General features: G+C 43.1%; 2 protein-coding genes across 8 annotated transcripts in view; both read right to left on the bottom strand.

Moving 5' to 3' along the window:
* rgs12b (regulator of G protein signaling 12b) overlaps positions 1 to 4,673 on the bottom strand; it is a 43,327-nt gene extending 38,654 nt beyond the window's left edge. For 5 of the 7 annotated variants that reach the window (XM_013911528.1, XM_005735837.1, XM_013911531.1 and 2 more), the window contains exons 1-4: positions 4,526 to 4,673; positions 2,199 to 3,494; positions 1,827 to 2,066; positions 600 to 1,574 (exon numbers count right to left, since the gene is read on the bottom strand). In XM_013911528.1, coding sequence (XP_013766982.1) covers positions 600 to 1,574; positions 1,827 to 2,066; positions 2,199 to 3,260 — 2,277 coding nt within the window. In that variant the 5' untranslated portion in view covers positions 3,261 to 3,494; positions 4,526 to 4,673. Of the gene's footprint in view, positions 1 to 599; positions 1,575 to 1,826; positions 2,067 to 2,198; positions 3,495 to 3,625; positions 4,070 to 4,249 lie in introns of those variants that run through there. The other 2 variants (XM_013911529.1, XM_013911530.1) reach the window with 2 other exon arrangements.
* Positions 4,674 to 6,562: 1,889 nt separating this feature from the next.
* The window catches only part of htt (huntingtin), a 30,799-nt gene continuing 19,272 nt past the window's right edge, over positions 6,563 to 18,089 (bottom strand). The window contains exons 44-64 of the mRNA XM_013911515.1: positions 17,988 to 18,086; positions 17,566 to 17,773; positions 17,254 to 17,399; positions 16,939 to 17,116; positions 16,759 to 16,857; positions 16,427 to 16,611; positions 16,183 to 16,309; positions 15,935 to 16,038; positions 15,546 to 15,700; positions 15,310 to 15,449; positions 15,117 to 15,199; positions 14,847 to 14,977; positions 14,600 to 14,732; positions 14,209 to 14,364; positions 13,904 to 14,094; positions 13,030 to 13,144; positions 12,355 to 12,568; positions 10,438 to 10,651; positions 10,067 to 10,229; positions 9,449 to 9,609; positions 6,563 to 8,981 (exon numbers count right to left, since the gene is read on the bottom strand). Coding sequence (XP_013766969.1) covers positions 8,768 to 8,981; positions 9,449 to 9,609; positions 10,067 to 10,229; positions 10,438 to 10,651; positions 12,355 to 12,568; positions 13,030 to 13,144; positions 13,904 to 14,094; positions 14,209 to 14,364; positions 14,600 to 14,732; positions 14,847 to 14,977; positions 15,117 to 15,199; positions 15,310 to 15,449; positions 15,546 to 15,700; positions 15,935 to 16,038; positions 16,183 to 16,309; positions 16,427 to 16,611; positions 16,759 to 16,857; positions 16,939 to 17,116; positions 17,254 to 17,399; positions 17,566 to 17,773; positions 17,988 to 18,086 — 3,216 coding nt within the window. The 3' untranslated portion in view covers positions 6,563 to 8,767. The remainder of the gene's footprint in view (positions 8,982 to 9,448; positions 9,610 to 10,066; positions 10,230 to 10,437; positions 10,652 to 12,354; positions 12,569 to 13,029; positions 13,145 to 13,903; positions 14,095 to 14,208; positions 14,365 to 14,599; positions 14,733 to 14,846; positions 14,978 to 15,116; positions 15,200 to 15,309; positions 15,450 to 15,545; positions 15,701 to 15,934; positions 16,039 to 16,182; positions 16,310 to 16,426; positions 16,612 to 16,758; positions 16,858 to 16,938; positions 17,117 to 17,253; positions 17,400 to 17,565; positions 17,774 to 17,987; positions 18,087 to 18,089) is intronic.

The following is an 18,089-nucleotide window of genomic DNA, read 5'->3' as shown; positions in this document are numbered from 1 at the left end:
ATTACTTCACTAAACCTTAAACCTGCTCTGCTGTTATGCTGTTAATGCCATTACAGTGGAAAACAGGTGGTTTTCAGGTGAAGGCAGCTATCTGGCTAATGCATAATAAATGATCTGATACTGGAGCAGTGAGGGATAAATAACATATCAATCCACTTGCACTAAGTCTAGGGATAGAGCCAGCTGGGTGCTGTAATTATCCAGTGACTTTCAAAACAAGTTAAAAGTTTTGTATCAAAGTGAAATGATACTTTGATCACAGAAGGAGTGAAATTCTAGGCCTTGAGAAAACGATGCCCACGTGGATTTATAGCCTCAATAAACTGTCGTTTTGAACAGACTCTACACAGAATAAATTTCAACAACAGAGATGTGCGATGGGGGATGCCAGCTGCATACTGGGCTTCTCATCTCGCGGTCAGTTTTAACACAACTCTCCCAAAACCTACAAACTGACACTACACAGCACTTCAGGGAATATCAAAAAGTTATATGACGGATTTGGTTATGTAAATAAAATGAATAAAGTTACACAAAATAACTCTGTTTATCCAGAATTTTACTAAATGTAATACTTTTAAAACTTTCTTAAAACATACCTTTTTCTCTCCCTCCTTGACATTCCCTCCTCGTTTCTTCTCTTTTTCACTTCTCTCGGCTCCTGTCCGCTCCCTGTCTCCTGTACCAAATAACTTCTTAGCCCACTCATCTTTCTGAACAGCCAGCCGGTGGGTGTGGGGATGTGACAGAGGTGGAGGCTGGCTCCCTCCAGGTGGTGGCAGGTGGTCTCCAGGCACCAGCGGGGCGCGATAGCGGTCGGCTGGGATCTTATTCATCGGTGGGGGCAGGGTGCTGCAGTTGGCAGATGACCATCCGTCAGTGGATTCTGCGTAGGATTCCTGATCGCTGCTGAGGCCCTGGAGGTGGCTGTGGTGGTGCTGCTGACGCCAGTCTCTCAACACATGGACTGGTAGCCACCTCTGCGGTTCCACCCCTACTGCTCCTCCAGCCCCTCTCCATTCTCCTCCCCCAACAGCTCCTCCCCGCTTCCCTGATGAGTAGTGGTGTGGGTTGACCCCTCGTGAGTGCCTGACAGGGACATCAGGGTGAGATAAGGGGAGAGGGTGAGGAAGATCAGCCAGGTGGGGGTCATTACGGTAATGGCCATTTCTCAGCGTTGGAGGAGGTGGATGAGAAGCTGCTGCTCCCAGAGTGGGACTCCAAGCCTGCTGCGATGACGGTGGGCTGTCCCAGTGGCGCGGCCCAGAGACGTGGTTGTGATTTGGAGGACCTCCAAGGTCAACTAAAAGCACTCTGTTGCTCTTTTCCTCTGGTAAAAAGTTGCCAATCCCACTATCGCTGTTGCTACTGGTGCTGTGGTTTTGCTGGGCATCGTTGTCTGGGTCATGGAAAGCACGGGCGCGAACCCCTTCGATGTTGTCTCCCATGTCCCGGTAAAGGACAGAAACAAACTGGAGGAGAGGCTGAGAGCTGGGTGGGAATTCCAAGCAGCCACCTGTGTCTGGGTCAGGGGTACACTCAAAGCCAAACCTCCTGGCAACACCCAGATGGACCTGAGGAAGTAACAGTTACTGAGAGTTTGTCCTAATGCAATACAGAAAAAGTAGCTGCTAATAAATCTTTGGCTTACAACCATCGCTTCGACTAGAACAAATTAGGTTCACCAGATTTAAGATATATGAGTAACTTCTTGAGTACTTGATCACTGTGTTGTAATATTACCCATGCCATTAAAAAAAACAAAAACAAAAAAACAGACATTCTGCAGATATTTCCTTCCCATCAGTTTAAATTGTAACGCTTACTTGGTGGTGACACAGATCTGGGTCCACAATAAACACATGACAAGAAGTCCTTAAACTCCCCTCGTCATCTCGTGCAATGCTGAAGTGCCTATCATCATGGTCGTCTGTAGCTTGCATCGTTACCAGTCCGAAGAATCGCCGGTCATCGGGACAACATGCACTGAAGGCTAGTTTTTCTGCAGGATAGGTGGCCAGGACCTGACCTCTGTCACTGCACAGACGCACACTGTCATGCATAACCTGGTAGGATATAATTAATGCATGTTACCAAACTTGATACCAGGGAAAATATGGTTAACAATAATAACACAATCACATTAAAATTAACACAAGGGGAAAAAAAGAAGAAGAAAAAAAAACCTCCACTCGCACCTTCATGAGGACCAATGAATGAATCTTTTGCTCAGCCCGGAGGCGCCTCATGCTCCCTCTGATGGCCTGCAGACTGTCACTTTCTAGATTTGTGCCTGTGGAGGCGAGCTCAATGGAGCCCAGATAGCCAACAATCATTCCCACATTGAGGATACCCTCACTGGGCTCTAGGCCCAAGTCGCCACCATCTCCATCATCAACATCCTGCTCTTCATTGTGTTGAAGGTGGAGATGCCGAAAGTCTGATTCTAGGAAGACCGAATCATCATTCAGAACTTGGGCCATCTCCTCTTCAGAGAGCAGGTTTGGGTTGCTCTGGGAACGTGAGGAATTCCGATATGCTGGGAATTCGGAATCAGACAGCGGACGTGGCTTTGACGAGGACGTACTTACTCCAGGTCTCTCTTTGTCTGAGCTGCTGGAGGAGTGGCTGGAGTTCTCAAAGATCATGTTAAAAATTCCTCCAGACTGCAGCTCTGCCACCACCTTCTCTGCCCGGTTGATGCCCAGCTGCTTAGTGTCCAGTTTGGGTTTGTACCAGCCTCCACGGGCTCCACAGCCTGACCTGCTGTTGTTGTTATTGTTAACACTGTTATCATAAAAACCATCCAACTCATCATCACTGGAGCATGAGTCCAGGTAGGATGCCGCCATTGTGTTGCTGCTATGGTGACGACCGCCGGCAGAGCGTTGGTGGTGTCGCTTGTGACGTTCTCCCTCAGCGATTACTAGTTTCAAAACACCAGAGCAGCGTCCGATCAGTTTGACCACATCTTCGTGTGACGCCTTGGAGACGTTGATGTCATTCACAGAGAGGATGTAGTCCCCGGAGCGCAACCCCACATAGTCAGCAGGGCTCCCTTTCAGGATGCAGCTAAGGACACAAGGGCTTTGGCCTGACAGCGTAAAGCCATACCCTGTTCTCCCTCTTGCTACCTCCACAGCCCGTATACAACCCTGCTGAGACTGAGGGAAGTTCAGACTACTGCCACCGATGGGGCGCCTTTTGCATGACACATCCATTTGCCTGGACATTGTGCCAGGAAATTTTCTCTTGTCCATTTATTCAGTGAGTTTCAATTTACATTTGTCATTGTAGGTCCCTAATCTCTACTAAAGCAAGAACGCAGCGTGCCTCCAACGTCTTCTCGTCAAGCAGCCCTGGCGTCAGATTGCTACGAAAAATGAGCAGCAGTTCAAAATGCAGCAGGTGGGTGAGAACCCAAGCCTCAGCTTTGGCACCACTTTGCTAGGCCTCCCATCCTGGTGTCACCATCTTTTCTCCGGGCAGGTTACCTAAAGTACAAAAGAACAGAACCAAATCAATCATGACCGATTTCTTAACCCTAACATGCTTAACATGTTCTTAACATGTGGGCTTCTACACCAAATGCTCTTGGGCCCATGTAAAGTGTTCTATCAGATACCTGGAGGTTGGGAGGACACAGCCACACCTATAAAGTCACCAGTTCTGTCAGGTCTACAGAGACCCAGCCCAGCACACCTGTGCTGTGCAAAAACTTCACAACTTTCTCCTTTTCCCCCCCAAACAACTTTCGCTTTTGTTTACGTTAAATAAAAGCTCAGTGTGATAAATGTGCGCACATATGTTTTAACTCTTGTTAGAAGGACACTGACATTAGCTGGGACTAGCTGAGGCGTTACCGTTAGTTTAGTTAGCTGTGCATGCTAGCAGAGTTATCCCTGCTTGAACAGTGCTGTGAGTTAACACCCCAAACAGCGCGTTTATTACTTTACGCTGAGAAACGCATGCTTCTTCTCAGCTTATGGAGTTACTGTAAGTTTTCTCTTTTTTTTTCTTGCCGTGACTCGCTGTTCAAAAGCGCATCCACCCGTGCTTAAACTGTAGTCCCGCCCCTCGATTTCCAGATCTTTGGAATGTCGGTGCGTAACCGTGGCAACGGCGGCGTACACAAACTTTCCCATCTTGTCATTGGCTACTCCAGTTGTCAATCGGATAGCGAACAGTTATGCGGACAAATTGACAAAAGTTAGATAGAGAAATCACAAATAATAAAAAAAGTACTAACGGTAGACGATTCCACAGGTGTCAGAAACGCAGCGGGAGAGCGAACTCTGCAGCTGCTAGCTTGTTTGATCACGGGGAGTTTTATTGGAAGCACAGCAAATTATCTGTGTCTTTATAAGCAGAAAACAGCACGAAGCGAAAACAGCTGGCTGAAGTGGTTGTTAAAAAAAAAAAGTAGGGATGGCTAAGTAAGAGGTGGATGCAGGTCTTTTTCATGTTCCGACAAAGATGTTTGGAGCAGACGGTTCACTCAACACGAGATTAACATCTGACTTACTTGTCGGTGTCCGGCGGTGATGCTCCCCGAGAAGTTTCCATAGTTGCGTAGCTAAGGTTAGTTGGGTAAACTCAGGGGCGATGGGTAAACAAAAGAAAAGGCTGCACCATCTGGCGAAGTAGCCTTAAGAGGAGGAGGACTGGAGGAGAGGGAGGTGTGTTTAGAGTGGGCAGCGGAGGAGGGTGTACAGATGATTGGAGGGGGGACTTTTAACAGCCGAAATGATACAGAATTAAAGTTCACCAACTTCGTAGCCATGTCATTTCATGTAACAGTGCGATCCAGTTGATTGAACTTAACCAAAACCCGCAATATTGTGCAATTTGAACTAAACCAGCCAGAAATCTGCAAAAGTGTGGAGAAGTGTGCAATAAGCTAAACTATAACATCCAAATGCGTTCTAAACTGGAACAAGTTATAGTTCACTAAACTTAAAAAATAAAAGCTAAGGGTGTGTGTGGAGGGTGGAGGGGAGTGCACTCAGGATGTCTACATTTTAGAATCAACTGTCTTCACAAAGCACTGTATTTTTATTTTTTAACCCAGATTTTTTAAATATTTAGCCTAAAAAGTATCCTGCTTATTAGTAATTAAATTTGAAGTTTAACAATGAATCCACCAATTAAAAAAAAAAATTACACATATAAAAGTATAATATCTCTGACTGGAACAACTGGTTATAGCACACCAGACTTGTTGCTTTAATGCTTTAGGCTTCATCACATCTCAGTGTGGCTCCACTGATGTGCAAAAAGAAATGCTACAAGAAACCCCATCAGTTGTCAGCTACTACTCTTTCAGATGATGTGATGTAAACTTCAGCTATAAGAAGCATCTACAGTTGCTTAACACCTGTGCCATCCTGATTTCAGTGCTTCACAAACCATATGGCAGCTGCCTAGTAATCCTGCTAATATCTTTTAATCAGGAACACCCATCTTAATGATGCTGTAAAATAAGAGCATGCTTTCATACAGTGTGGTCTATAAAAAGGAATTTTACTGCCTAGCTGAGAAAAGGAAATTGTACAAAATGTGATAACTTGACCGTGTAATCGGTCAGTTAGTTTTACGGTGTGGACCTTCACATGAGCACATCTCTCAGTTCCTTGTGTCCCCAGATTGGCTTGACCGCTTTGTGGTTAATTGAAGTTGGCTGGCAACAGCTTGTTCTTTCTGGATAAGACGAGGACGAGGCAGAGCATTTTAAACGTCTGTCACCCGACAGGTTGATCGTGTTAGAGACAGACACACAAGGGGTCCTGTGGGTACAAAGCAGCCATGATTGTAATATTGTTATTTGCAAACACAGAGTACCTTTAGCTGGTTTACAGTCAGAGATGACATCCGTGACTTACAGCTCTCACTCAGCAAATCAAATCTCAGAACGGGGTTACATGTTTAAATAATTTATTTCTACAACAGATCATATGCAGTGATTAATCTCTTTGAAATATTAAAATTAACAAATACACAATCTCTTCCAGTCATATTTTTACAGGCAAATGTAAATAAAAGAGGGGAGGGAAAAAAAAAAAAAAAAAAATAGATGTGGACACTTCAGGTTCTTTCAAAGATCCTGCCTGAAGAAAATGTAAAGAAAATCCATTTCATTTTCAGTCTACCACCTTTAGAATCAGGATTATGGGAAGTCGTTGCCAAATTTGTTTCAAACCACGATTCTCAGCTTTATCCGAGAACAGTGACTACAATATTTTCTGAACGATTTATTCCTAATGTGGAACAAAATAAAGCCTTCACTAGAAGCGTTAAATCAGAGTAACATGAGCTTTGTTGACAGCCCCAAAGCCCATCTCCCCAAATCACAAAAGACCTCTGCATAATCGCATTATCCCCAGCAGGGGTCCCCTGCTCTTTTCCTTCCAGAGACTAGCTGAAAAATCTACATTTTATCAACCGCATTTTTGAGTTTTCTTTAAACGTCGAAAGTAGTGTGTAGATTAGAAAAAGACTTTTCCCATCATCTTTAATTTCTTTCTCCCCACTCCAAGAATTCGAAATGACTTTGAAAGCAGGACTCATTTAGGCTCCTTTAATCTGCTTCAGCGAGGCCTCACATTGGAATTTCAACAGCTGCAGAGGACTCTGTCATTCATTGTGTGAATACATTATTTTCTCATGATCAAAGGAAACCAGTCACCAGCTTTAAGACTGGTGAGCGGTTACACATTTAGCATACAAATCACTGTGATGTTTACTTTTAATGTACTGCAGCACTCATTGCGTATAAAGAAAGCGTCTAACATCAACATCAAAAGAACTTTTTTCTCTTAGTTTTTTTTGTGTTTTTTTTAAGTGCCGTGTGTATTTAATATTCTGCACAAAGACAATGAATAATGAAGTATTTACTGCTCTAACTGAGACGAAACAATATTTTAAAGCTCAACAAAAAACAGACAAAGAACTCCTGCTGTGACGTGGCACCGCTATGCTACACTTCCTCATCTGTTGATTTGTCAAAGCTGCTGTTGGTCGCTAAGGTTACAAGGCTCCCTTTGGATTGTGTTGCATCTCTTCCACACAAGTCAACCGTACCCATGGAAATACAGTATTAAAGACAGAAAGAAAATAGCCATAATGCTAAGCATGCTTTCAAGCTTTCAGTGTATAAGACAAACATATTCAGTCTTTTATCTAAGGCAAGTGTATGTACAGAGTAACAAAGCCCAGCACACTCCCAGGCAGCTCGAGGTCAAGTCTTTAATAAAACACTAGAAGCTTGCAGCTTTCCGCATTCTGACGATTCTTCGCTAATTTTTCATTTTCTTCTGTGCTCGTGCGCGTTAGGACAAAAGAAAATGGCATCACATTATCTTACCGTCTAAGTCCTATCGTTTTTACAGTTCTCATTTCATCATGCACCATGGCTTTTATGTTGCTATACAATTACTTTTTACAAGATATGAAGGTGACTATTTTACGAGGACTGTAAATCACTTCCAGTCTTATTACAACAATAATATAGTCACATCTTACATCCTGAGAATTAACAAAGGTACAAGAAAAAGACAGGTGGAATCATTCAGGTGCACTGAGGAGCAAACAAGACTGCAATGAAAACCAACAAAACAACAACAACAACAAAAAGACTAGACAGACGTAAGCAAGGTAATAAAAATCAAAAGGGAATCTTTTGCCCCCTCTGCTACTAGTTAAACAAAAGGAAAGAAATGAAGACAACATCACTGCAATTTTGATAATTTTGGTATTTTTCCATGCTTGACAGTTTCTGCTGTTATGTCAGTGCAGATATATGGAAATGTGGCCGAGCGCTGGTTATAAGTTAGGTACGTTTTTTTCCCCTCCCTTACAAACAAAATCCATAAACACCTTCTGCTGGGACAAATTAAAATTGCAAAACCAATCCCCTGGGGGGAAAAAGACCCCCCCCAAAAAATAAACAGATGCACACAAAAAACAAAACAAAACTATGGCTATTGGTGCTCATTCTTCCATCTAAAATATTTTTCTATTTAACTTAAGTGTGTGAATGACCACAAATAACTTAAACACATAAAGAAATGTACTCATCGACTTCAAGCAGGTGTTTCTGACTTTTACGTGTCAGCCCATTGTCAGCATCCTAACCAGACCTTAAGCACATGACTCACTGAAAAATAGATGCACTGAAACTTTAAATACTTTTCTATTTTTGTTTACTTTACTAACATCACAATACTCAATCCCCACAAGTTCCCACAGGAAAATAAACTCATCCAATTCTTTATTTGATGATCGTCATCTTCATGGGCTTTTTTTTTTTTTTACTAAATATCTCAAAAGGTGCTGAGAGGGAAGTGCTGAAGGTGCAGTCATGTCTCAAGGAATCATCTGAGGGGAGCGGGTGGGGTCGGGTGGGTGCAATCTCCACACAGATACAGAAGCTTGCTGTTCCTCGTCAGAGAATGCTCCTTTTACATTTAAACACACAGCCTAATATTGAATTCAGGTTGGGGTTTTTTTGTTTTTTTCCTCAACCTTTTAATACTCGCTCCACTGAATTTGTTGCCGTGGGTTCAGTAGTTCTACTTATCTCATTATCATTGAAAGGGCAAAAAGGGATGAAGCTACAGTAGTTTTTTCCTAATAAAACATTCTGTTCTTACCCTTAGTCACAATTCATCCAGGAATTATAAATAGAGATCTAATTTCTCACCCTACCACACCTCACTTGAAACCACTTTTCTCCGTGTGCTTCCATGCCCTTCTCTGTCTGTTGCCCTCAGAGTGATGTATCCTGATGGACTGACTGCAGACAGCCCAGCAGCTGGTAATAAGGGCTGCCTGGCGAGGCCACAGTCTCAAATACAGACTGGAAAGCTCTGCGGTCCAGCTCCTCGTCAATCTGATGCCGGTAGAAATCCATGGCCACCAGGCAGAACAGGTTAACATCCACCACCTCACTGGAGCCCATTCGGCTGATCACGTGTGGCAGTCTGGTTAAAAGCGGGTGGGTTAAGGACAACAGATCACACTGTCTGCAAGCATCAGCTAAGTTGTGCTGCATTCACGCGTGTGTGTGTGTAAAATATAGAAACTCTGAGTATATCAGAGTTTCTGATGGTAGTGAAAATGTTCTAAATATAATTATACAATGATTATTTTATGAGGCTTAAATCTATTAAACTGCTGATCGTGCTGTCATTTCTCCTATTTCCTGCCCCCAATGCAGGTAACAAAACGACTGTGGATCAGAAGCTCACAAAAAGAAGCTAAACTATAATTATTTGATCACAGTTCACAGAGTAAACTGTTTTACTAAAACGTTAGAAATAATTAAAGTAAAGCGTTGTTACAAATCACTGCAACACTGAGACATCAGCTGCTGCTGCTTCTACCACCACCCAGCCACTCCGGTCCAGTCTCCTGCTTGTGAGATCTTTTACGTGGTATGTAAGGATACAGTGCTGAGATCCACTGGGAGGTGGAAGCAGACACAAAGAAGCAGGAGAGGCTCCACATGGCCATGGCCACTGGTGTCCTCTGAGTGAAGTTGGACAATGACAGGAGCACCCAGTCTCGCACCATAGAAGACTGGCCTGTAGCGTGGAGTGTCTGGAAAACCTGCATATGAGAGCACAGGAATAGGACATTTTTTAAAAAGTTGGCGTTCTGTTACATTTCCAGCATGAAGTGGTTTTTGAAATCTGTGTCTGTAAATTACAAAGATCTGAAATAAAGAATGAGTATGCAAGATTTATACTTTATAATGAAAGGTTAACTTTTCAATATAATGCATCCTTGACTCATTGCTCTCACTCGAATTCAAGTGTTACTAACTGCGCTGAAATGTACCTTGATTTACATTTTTGGGAAAATAACAAGAACTCACTGTATTTGTTCCAGTGTGATGTTGTAAATAGGACAATGGGATGTGAAAAACAGTTATAGTGCAGCACTTGTGTGACCAAAGAAATAAATTAAACAACTAAAAGCCTGATGTTCAAGATTTTCGTTTTTTTAAAATGTAAACATTTTGCTTGTTTTGTTGATGTGAATGTACTCGTGTTCTGCTGCTGACCTTGTAGACGACTGTCGCCATGAATTGCGGATAAGGCTGCTGATTAGACAGGAACTCTCCTATGACCTTGTTCATGACGTCCTGTGGCGGAAAGAAGTCATCCAGAAACTGTGGCAGAATCCTGGACACCACACGAGCCTCACTGGGTAAACCCTTCCTAATCCTACAAACAGGAAACACCAGAAGAAGAGCAAATCAAGACTGGAAACAAAATAAGTTACAAAAGAAAGTCAATCTGTTGCGACAATCTGATCATTTTTTAAAGTACTAAACTAACAATCATCTTTCCAACTACCAAAGTTATTTGTATGATGGCAGATGTGTGTGTGTGTGTGTGTGTCTGTGTGTGTCAGAGTGTAGCAGCAGTGTACCTGTCAAAGAGCACAGAGACCCTCTCCATGGCAACAATGATTGACTCGCTGTCTGGGGCCTGAGGATCAGAATGGGCGGGGCGGCTGGCAGGACTGGCTTTCTCCTTGCCTGAAGAGAAACCAACATGACCCGCCGTGACGCCCACCGCCTCCGATACAGCAGAGTCAACCTGACCTCTAACCCCTGTCACGTCTGAACCCGACGTAAGCACAGCTGAGAAGACGAGAAGGGGGGTGGCACCGGTTGAACCAGTGGGGCAAAGGTTAGAGCGGAAGTCGGGAAACTCATATCACAAGATTCAGATCAGAATTTTGTTCATCTCAAACAGAAAATTTGTTAATTTATGGGCGCTACTTTAAGTCAAATTACATTCTTAAGTTTTTTTCTGTAAGTGACTGGTGTTTAAATGATTTGAGGGAATTTAAATGCCATGCTTCCTGGGTACTCACTGCTGTGGCCCAAATGTGCTTCAGTTTGTACATACAGCACAGAGAGATATACAAAAATTTATTGAACCAGTTTACATTTAAAAGAGCTGGGGTTTTGTCAAGGAATTTGCTGGCTAGCCTAAGCAACAGAACTTCATATTAGTGTATTAGCATAAAGACGAGGGCACGCTAAGAGCTGGTAGAGTTAGTAAGGTCCAGCGTAAGGGTTAGAGGTAGGTATACCAGAAGTACAGTATGGATAACATCTATTACATGCAGGAAGCAAGCGGGTGTACAAGCGTTATGCTCAAAATGAAGTACTGCCAAGTTTTAAAATGCAGTTATGCTGTAATAGAGACATAATGAATGAAATCACTAACAAAAGGTATGCTGTGATTCTTAGTGAGAATGTGTTAGTAGTGGTAGCAAGTGTAAAGAGGCCACAGGTAAAGAGCACAATGCAAAACTGCTGGTGTATTTGTAATGATTCGGTTTCAGATAAGGGATGAAGTGAACCCAGTAAACATTTTAATTACAGAATTAGCGCTGCTGTTTTGGACACTAGAAACACGTTTTCTTTCACTCTACCTGAGCTCACTATCTCAGTAATAGCACCGCCTCTTTGCTCTTTACAGTGTTAAACAGACTCTTGCTCAACGTTACACTGTGCTAGCATCATAATCACTGCTGCTGTGTTATCAGTGCTTTTGTTTAGAACTGGGGCCTGCGTGGGCTTAATGTTGTCGGACTCTTTATTCATACGTTGCTCCTAAATACATTCGTATCACGTTATCAACGTTTACATCATTTAACACATCAGCTCGCTACTATGCCGTGCTTTAAATGAAGCATCGAAGCACAAAAGGAATTTGTGTCATTATTCAAATTACTTGATGAATTGTTGCTGCCCTATTATATACATATACACAGACCACCAACAACAATACGAGGTGCTTGCTAAAGCAGCATGCACAGTCATTCATAAGTTTGTCAGTTAGCCATTTACTAGGCTTAGAGACAGCTATGCATTCCTCTCCACTTTTAGCCTATAGATTATTAATACTTGATCAATTAGATCCCTCTACATTCTTGTTTTCTAACTGACTATCGCAAAGGCAAATCATTTGTATGTGGGGTATGGGGTCTGACTCTTTGAGGGGGACAGTACACATTACATAATGTTAGTAAGAAGAGGGTCAAGGATTAGTCCGGAGGGATTAAATGGGGGGGAAAAAGCTCACTGTGGCAAAGCATTTAAGTAGGAAACTTAAAGACCTGCAAGTTTATCTGTTTCTTTGAAAAGACCTGATGCAAAGTATTACATCAGAGTTAGCCAGCTAGCTTGATGCTATAGCAGGTTTGGAGTTGCTTGGGAATGCAGCAGCACTAACACCAGTCCTAATTGTGCATACCAGTGATTAAGCCAGGATGCCAGCAACACATTTTTGATGACGTTAAAGTTAGCAGTCATGTTAAAGCCTTGCTTACCAGTATACATGCAGGTAAGCATGAGGCCCAGAGCAGCCATGGCTCTGTGCGGAGATGGCATGTTGACTCTATCCACGCTGAGTTTGACCAGCGCTTCACCGTCCATCCGTGACAACTGCTCTGACAGAAGGAGGCGCTCAAGACCACGAAGCACGCAGTGATAGATGATGGAGGGAGTGGAGTCCTCGCTGGCCGACACCATCACGCCACATAACTAGAAGACGAAGATGAGGAAGAAGACGTTATTAGAAAGTGCAAAAGATAAAGGACATATAGCACTAAATCAAAATACTTTTTTTTTCCCCTTCAAGATGCTTAAATATATATATTTTATGTTTTTGCTTTCATTTTATTGTGCAATATGTGAGCTTCCTGCAGCCATTTTCACTTCTGAACTCTGGACAGCATCAGGAGAATCAGATCAGGACACAGGAAGGAGGTCTGCTTCTTGTTCTCACTACAGGAAATACTCTGGTTTAAGCAAGGATGCTGCCTGGAGAGAGCGTGCAGGTGGCAGAATACATGACATCCTCTCAACAGAGGTCAATGTGCCACACAATTTCCTCCATGCTCACATGTGCAGTCAGACATCAGTCAGACTTTGTACTTCAGAGCTAGCAAGGTAAACATCATTTACTGCCCAGCTGTCAGATAATTTGATTTATTTTACTTTACCTGTATTATTCCAGCCATAAATTCAGCTCCCACATCTAAAGGGTAGTTCTCCATCATGTAGAAAGCCACTGCACACATCACCAACACATGCTGCTGGTTATGCAGGTTCACACAGCTGCAGAATAGAGATGGGCGACACACAGCAAGTAGAAAAAAATCATTATAATTAAACAGAAAAATATACATTCCAGTGGCTACAGATGAATGCCAACATAAAGTAAATGACAGCATAAAGTGTTAATAAGATGCTGGGCTAGAACAGCTTCAGTAACAACAATCTCTGTAACTCCAGAAGTGTTTCCGCAATGGTGAGAGTTCTAGCTAAAACGCAGGTCCAAAACATCCCATAGTTGGAAGACCTGCTGGCAGCAAATGCTACAGCGTGTGATTCATACCATTTCTATACTCCAACCTGTCAGTGATCCTAGAATGCCCCATTGTCATTCTGGAAGACAACACACACGTTATCCCATGAAGCATTTCTATCTTAAAGGTGATCACTTAGTATTAATCTCCTTTCGGTCTACAGATGGATTTAACCCTGCAAGCAACTTGGTGCATTTAGCAAAACAGATACCCTCCCAGTAGGAGGTCAAGAGTTCAGGTTTTCCTCTTAATCCGCCACTGTCTGTATTTATCTGAAATGTAAAAAGCAGCATCTAAGGGCCAACAGTTGCACTGCACTCTTGGTTCCATCGCTGTATTAAGCTGGATGAAAACTAATTAATTTGCAGATCCTCTTACAGAGGAGGAAGGTGGGGTGGTCACACACACTGACATTAGACACATTAGTTCCCAAGGCTCTTTCATCACTTAAGCTCATTAGAAGATGAGTTAAGGTCAACGTCTGCACAGGCATGACATTTATACTCACTGAGCAACAGCCTTGAGGTTCGATAGAAGGTACTCAGAGACTGTGGGGATGAGCTGTTTAGCTGTATCATCCAGAAGGTCACATTCCAACACATACAGCACCCCATGCAGGGCTCCCATGCGGCTGGGAAGGTGAGTGCTGCGCAGGGTCGTCTCCAAAAGGCGACACACGGGCTCGGCTATTACCTTGTCCTATAAATGTAAATTTAAAAGTTTTATATAGTGGGAGCAGTGGCGTGCTGCTATATTGATAACTCAAACACATCTTGAACCATCTCAGGTCCCATCACACACAGCTCCTCTCACCATGCCCAAAACAGCTGCTGCCTTGCAGATGGCCGGCACAAGGTACTGATTCAAGATCTCATCCTCGGGTGGATGGTGCTTCTGCAGCTCCATCAGGGTGGAGAACATCATATCAAACTGATTCCTTTCTGTGAACAGATCTGACACTGCCAGCAGCTACAGGGAAGGACAAGAGTGTACAATCAGCAGACAGAGTAAGCATGGCTCTGGTCTCAGGCTCATTTCGAGCTGCCAGAACAGACAAGGCGGCATAAATTTTAATACGTCTAAATTAAAGAGTAAAGTTTCACCTAAGTGTATTCTGTCACATCAGCGAAGGACAGTCTACTGGTCTTTAAGATCAGATATTTAGGTGAATGAGTTTTAACTAAGCACATGCATCATATCTCACCGATCGGACCACTTCACTGACGAGGATGGTTGGGGTTCTCCTGTTACTTGGAGAGCTGGGGATCAGCCACTGGCTGTAGAGCTCCAGGAGAAACTGAGAACATGAATGAATATCCACGCCTGCACGGTGTTTTCTGAGAGAAACACAAACAGTCAATTAGAGTGTCTCATCTTAACTTACAACAAGATGCCTCCTGTGCACTGAAGGACTGTGTACACGTATGTAATGTTGTGTTTATTTGACTAACCTAGAGTTTATAGGAGATAAAGGTGGGGAGGTGGGCGCCGGAGTGTCTGCCTCATCTTCTTCATCCTCACCCCACTCTTCCTCCCTGAGAGGCGTGATGTTGTTACCCAACCACACTGAATGGATGGAGACCTGGAGAGTGACATGCCAAGTAAAAAAAACCAAACATATTTGTTCATAATGTTAAAAAAAAAAAAAAGAATAACTGTTGCACTGCTGACAACATATACATTGTTCCTAACAACAGTTTACCCTTTCCTATGATTCCTACCTGCCCCAGTTTGTATTCCATGTTGCCCATCTCCCTCTCTGTGTTGATCTGAAGGAGCAGTTTCTCATGGCTGATCAGCGTACCTGCTGAAACAAATAAGTCAAGCAGTTACTTTACAAATACATTTTAAGAAGTGGTTGATGAAATGAACAAGCTGAGGCTAATGAGAGTGTGACTGCACTTTTTCTATTACCTGCAGAAGCTGCTGATAGTGAGGGCACAGGATCCCAGGCATGGTATGGGTGGTATGTATGGACGTTGTCCCTTTTTGACACAAGCGCTTGAATCTCTCTCTCCACCTCACCTCTAATCACTGCAAGTTTCCTTCCAAACCTGAGCATAAACATTAGCAAAAGGGTAAAAAAAATCTGTCTGTCACTTGCTCATTTTAGGCAGCTGCACAGTTACAAATATTAGAACCATAACTACCGTGTTTCCAGGGCTTTTAGGCTCTTGTTGCGAGGCTGCTGTTCCAGACAGCTAACTGCTGGGTTGCCAGGAGTGGGAAGGGTCATGGCACTCAGCACCAGGCTGGTGATGGCTTGCACTGCTAACACATTCAACTGGGTACGCTCCAAGTCCTCCTAAAGAAACACAAATAAGAAAGACATGCAATAAGACGGCAACAGATGTATTATCTTTTTTGCAAGGCATCATAATATTTAGAGCATGTGCTAAATGACACATGACAAAAATATAGACTATTACATACTCCAATATAAACAAATAGTTCAGTTCATATGAGCATGCTGCAAAGTTTGTACTTCCATAAATCTTTCTTCCCAGTAACATTTCTAGAGTTCAAGTTGTGTGCATACCTCCTGTTGCGGGTCCTCCTCCTGGTCTTTAGTGATGGGTTGGGTGACCAGCACCCCTAGTAGAGTAGCCCAGGTCTCCTCAAATTGAGTCCTGCTGCTCCAGCCTGAACAACCAAAAACCCACACAGATGCTTAATGCATAGGTTTTTTTTTAAAAACAAAAAATGTATACTTAAAAAAATAATGTTATTTAAAAAATGAAAGCATCATCGATGTGATAAGAATGGACTGATTGTATGTTTCTGTACCCAATGTATTAATACGGTAAAGAAACTCTCTGAAGACATCCTTTTCCTGAAGGAAGTCCACAGGGATCTCAGGCAGCGTTGTGCCGAACTCTCCTCCTGGCTGAGGGGACCAGCCCAGTTTCCAAACCTAAACCACAAAGACAGAGCATATAAACAGGTTTTTTTTTTTAAAAGAAGAAGAAATAGATTTTAATTATGTGTTAAATTCAGTTACCTACTGGCACAACTTCTTTCAAAAACTCACCAGTGGAGGTACTCTGGTGTAGCTGTTGACCAGAGGAAGCCGAGACAGACTGATAACAATGTTGCGCAATGTTGGTGTGAGAAAAGTGGGTAAAATGGAGTTTCTACGATGACCAAGGGAAAGGATGCTCGGCAGACCCTCCACCAGCTCAGCCATGATCTCACATGCTTGCCACTCACATATGTCTGTAACACAAAGACTTAAATGTTACCCTAAGGCTTTCATCTGAGAAGAATTACTCACAACAACAACAACAAAAAAGATGACTGCAATAATAAAACTAGATGAAACAACCCTGAACTTTAACTCAGTGTCTAAAATAAGATTCTTACGGTCAGCATGTGCTGCATCCACTTGGTCTCCATCATCTTTTTCTCCTTTTGCCATTTTCTTCTCTTGATGCAGCAGCTGGTCACCAGGACTCACAGCCACTGCGAGGGAAAGGTGAAAGACTTTTAATTAGCAAAGATATTACAAAAAAGTGCAAAAATGCATCTTTCTGCCTTGATTACCTGCAACAATAATAAGGCGAAGGCAGTAAATGAGGGAGCAGGTATGGGTGGAGTACTCTGGGGTGGAGAGCTTGTTCCAGACGCAGGGCTGCTGCAACGCCAGACACAGGCAAGAAAGTGCCCACTGCAAGTCCACGCTCAGGGGCAGCCGGTCCTGGAGCAGACGCCACACTACAACCTGTGTAACCATGATGTCACATTCACAAAGGTTTAAGACAGTTGTAAAGAAATCAAAGGTTGTGCAAAGCAGTCATATCCTACTAATTTGACATGGTCTTCAAGCTTTAATTTTCTGAAATCAAATCAGTCGTTTACCTCAGTGGCAGTGCAGGTGAAGGTGGTGATGAGGTGCTCCTTGTCTGAGGGAATATGTAGTGAAGAAGGGAGCTGGCTCACACTTAGCAGGTATTGAGATAGTGCTCTACAGAGTGACAAAACTCTGGGGTAGAACCCTGGTTCATCTGAAACATACGGTAAAGAATTTAGGAAAATAATGAATCAAAACTTTATTTTGAATTAAATTTAATTAAAAGACTCCAGTGAACAAAAACCCAGACAGAACAGATACTTGTGGGTTTTTTTGCTAACTTTTTTCTAATGCATTTTTCCCCTCCTTCCCAGTCTCACCATACACATCACCCAGCTGGTCCCAGTAGGGCTGGGGTTGGGACGGTGGCAGAAAAGACTGGTGAGGTGCAGGAAGTGACCCGGTGACCCCTGCTAGTTGTTCGAGGGTCACCTGCAGCGCTGTCTCCAACAAAAGTGACCCCTGACCGCGTGCTAACCGCTGCATTCCCATACTCAAGCATGGACAGAGAAGGCTTAGATTGAACTCCTGGGGGGAAAAAATGACAGAATTCCAGGTTCATATGTGAAATCCTAAAAAAAAAAAAAAAAGCCCTAATATACAGGAATTTACATATTTAAGATTTTTTTTATCATCACTGTGGGCTAATGTTTGCGCACTGGAGCACCAATGTGTCTGGATGCTTCTATTATGCAGATGATAAAATTTAAGTGCATAATAAGACCGTGTGTACGTTCTTTACCTTGCAGCTCATGACACTGAAGAGATCAGCAGGAGGTAGTTTGGTAAGAAGTTCTGTCATCTCCAACAGGGAAACATCTCCACGGAGACAGCACTGAGACTT

Source organism: Pundamilia nyererei, unplaced genomic scaffold, assembly GCF_000239375.1.
Source record: "Pundamilia nyererei isolate P.nyererei 1_Seehausen unplaced genomic scaffold, PunNye1.0 scaffold00065, whole genome shotgun sequence".
Taxonomy (NCBI): Eukaryota; Metazoa; Chordata; class Actinopteri; order Cichliformes; family Cichlidae; genus Pundamilia; species Pundamilia nyererei.
Note: the sequence above shows the minus strand (reverse complement) of the source record. Positions and strands in the feature narration are given on the sequence as shown.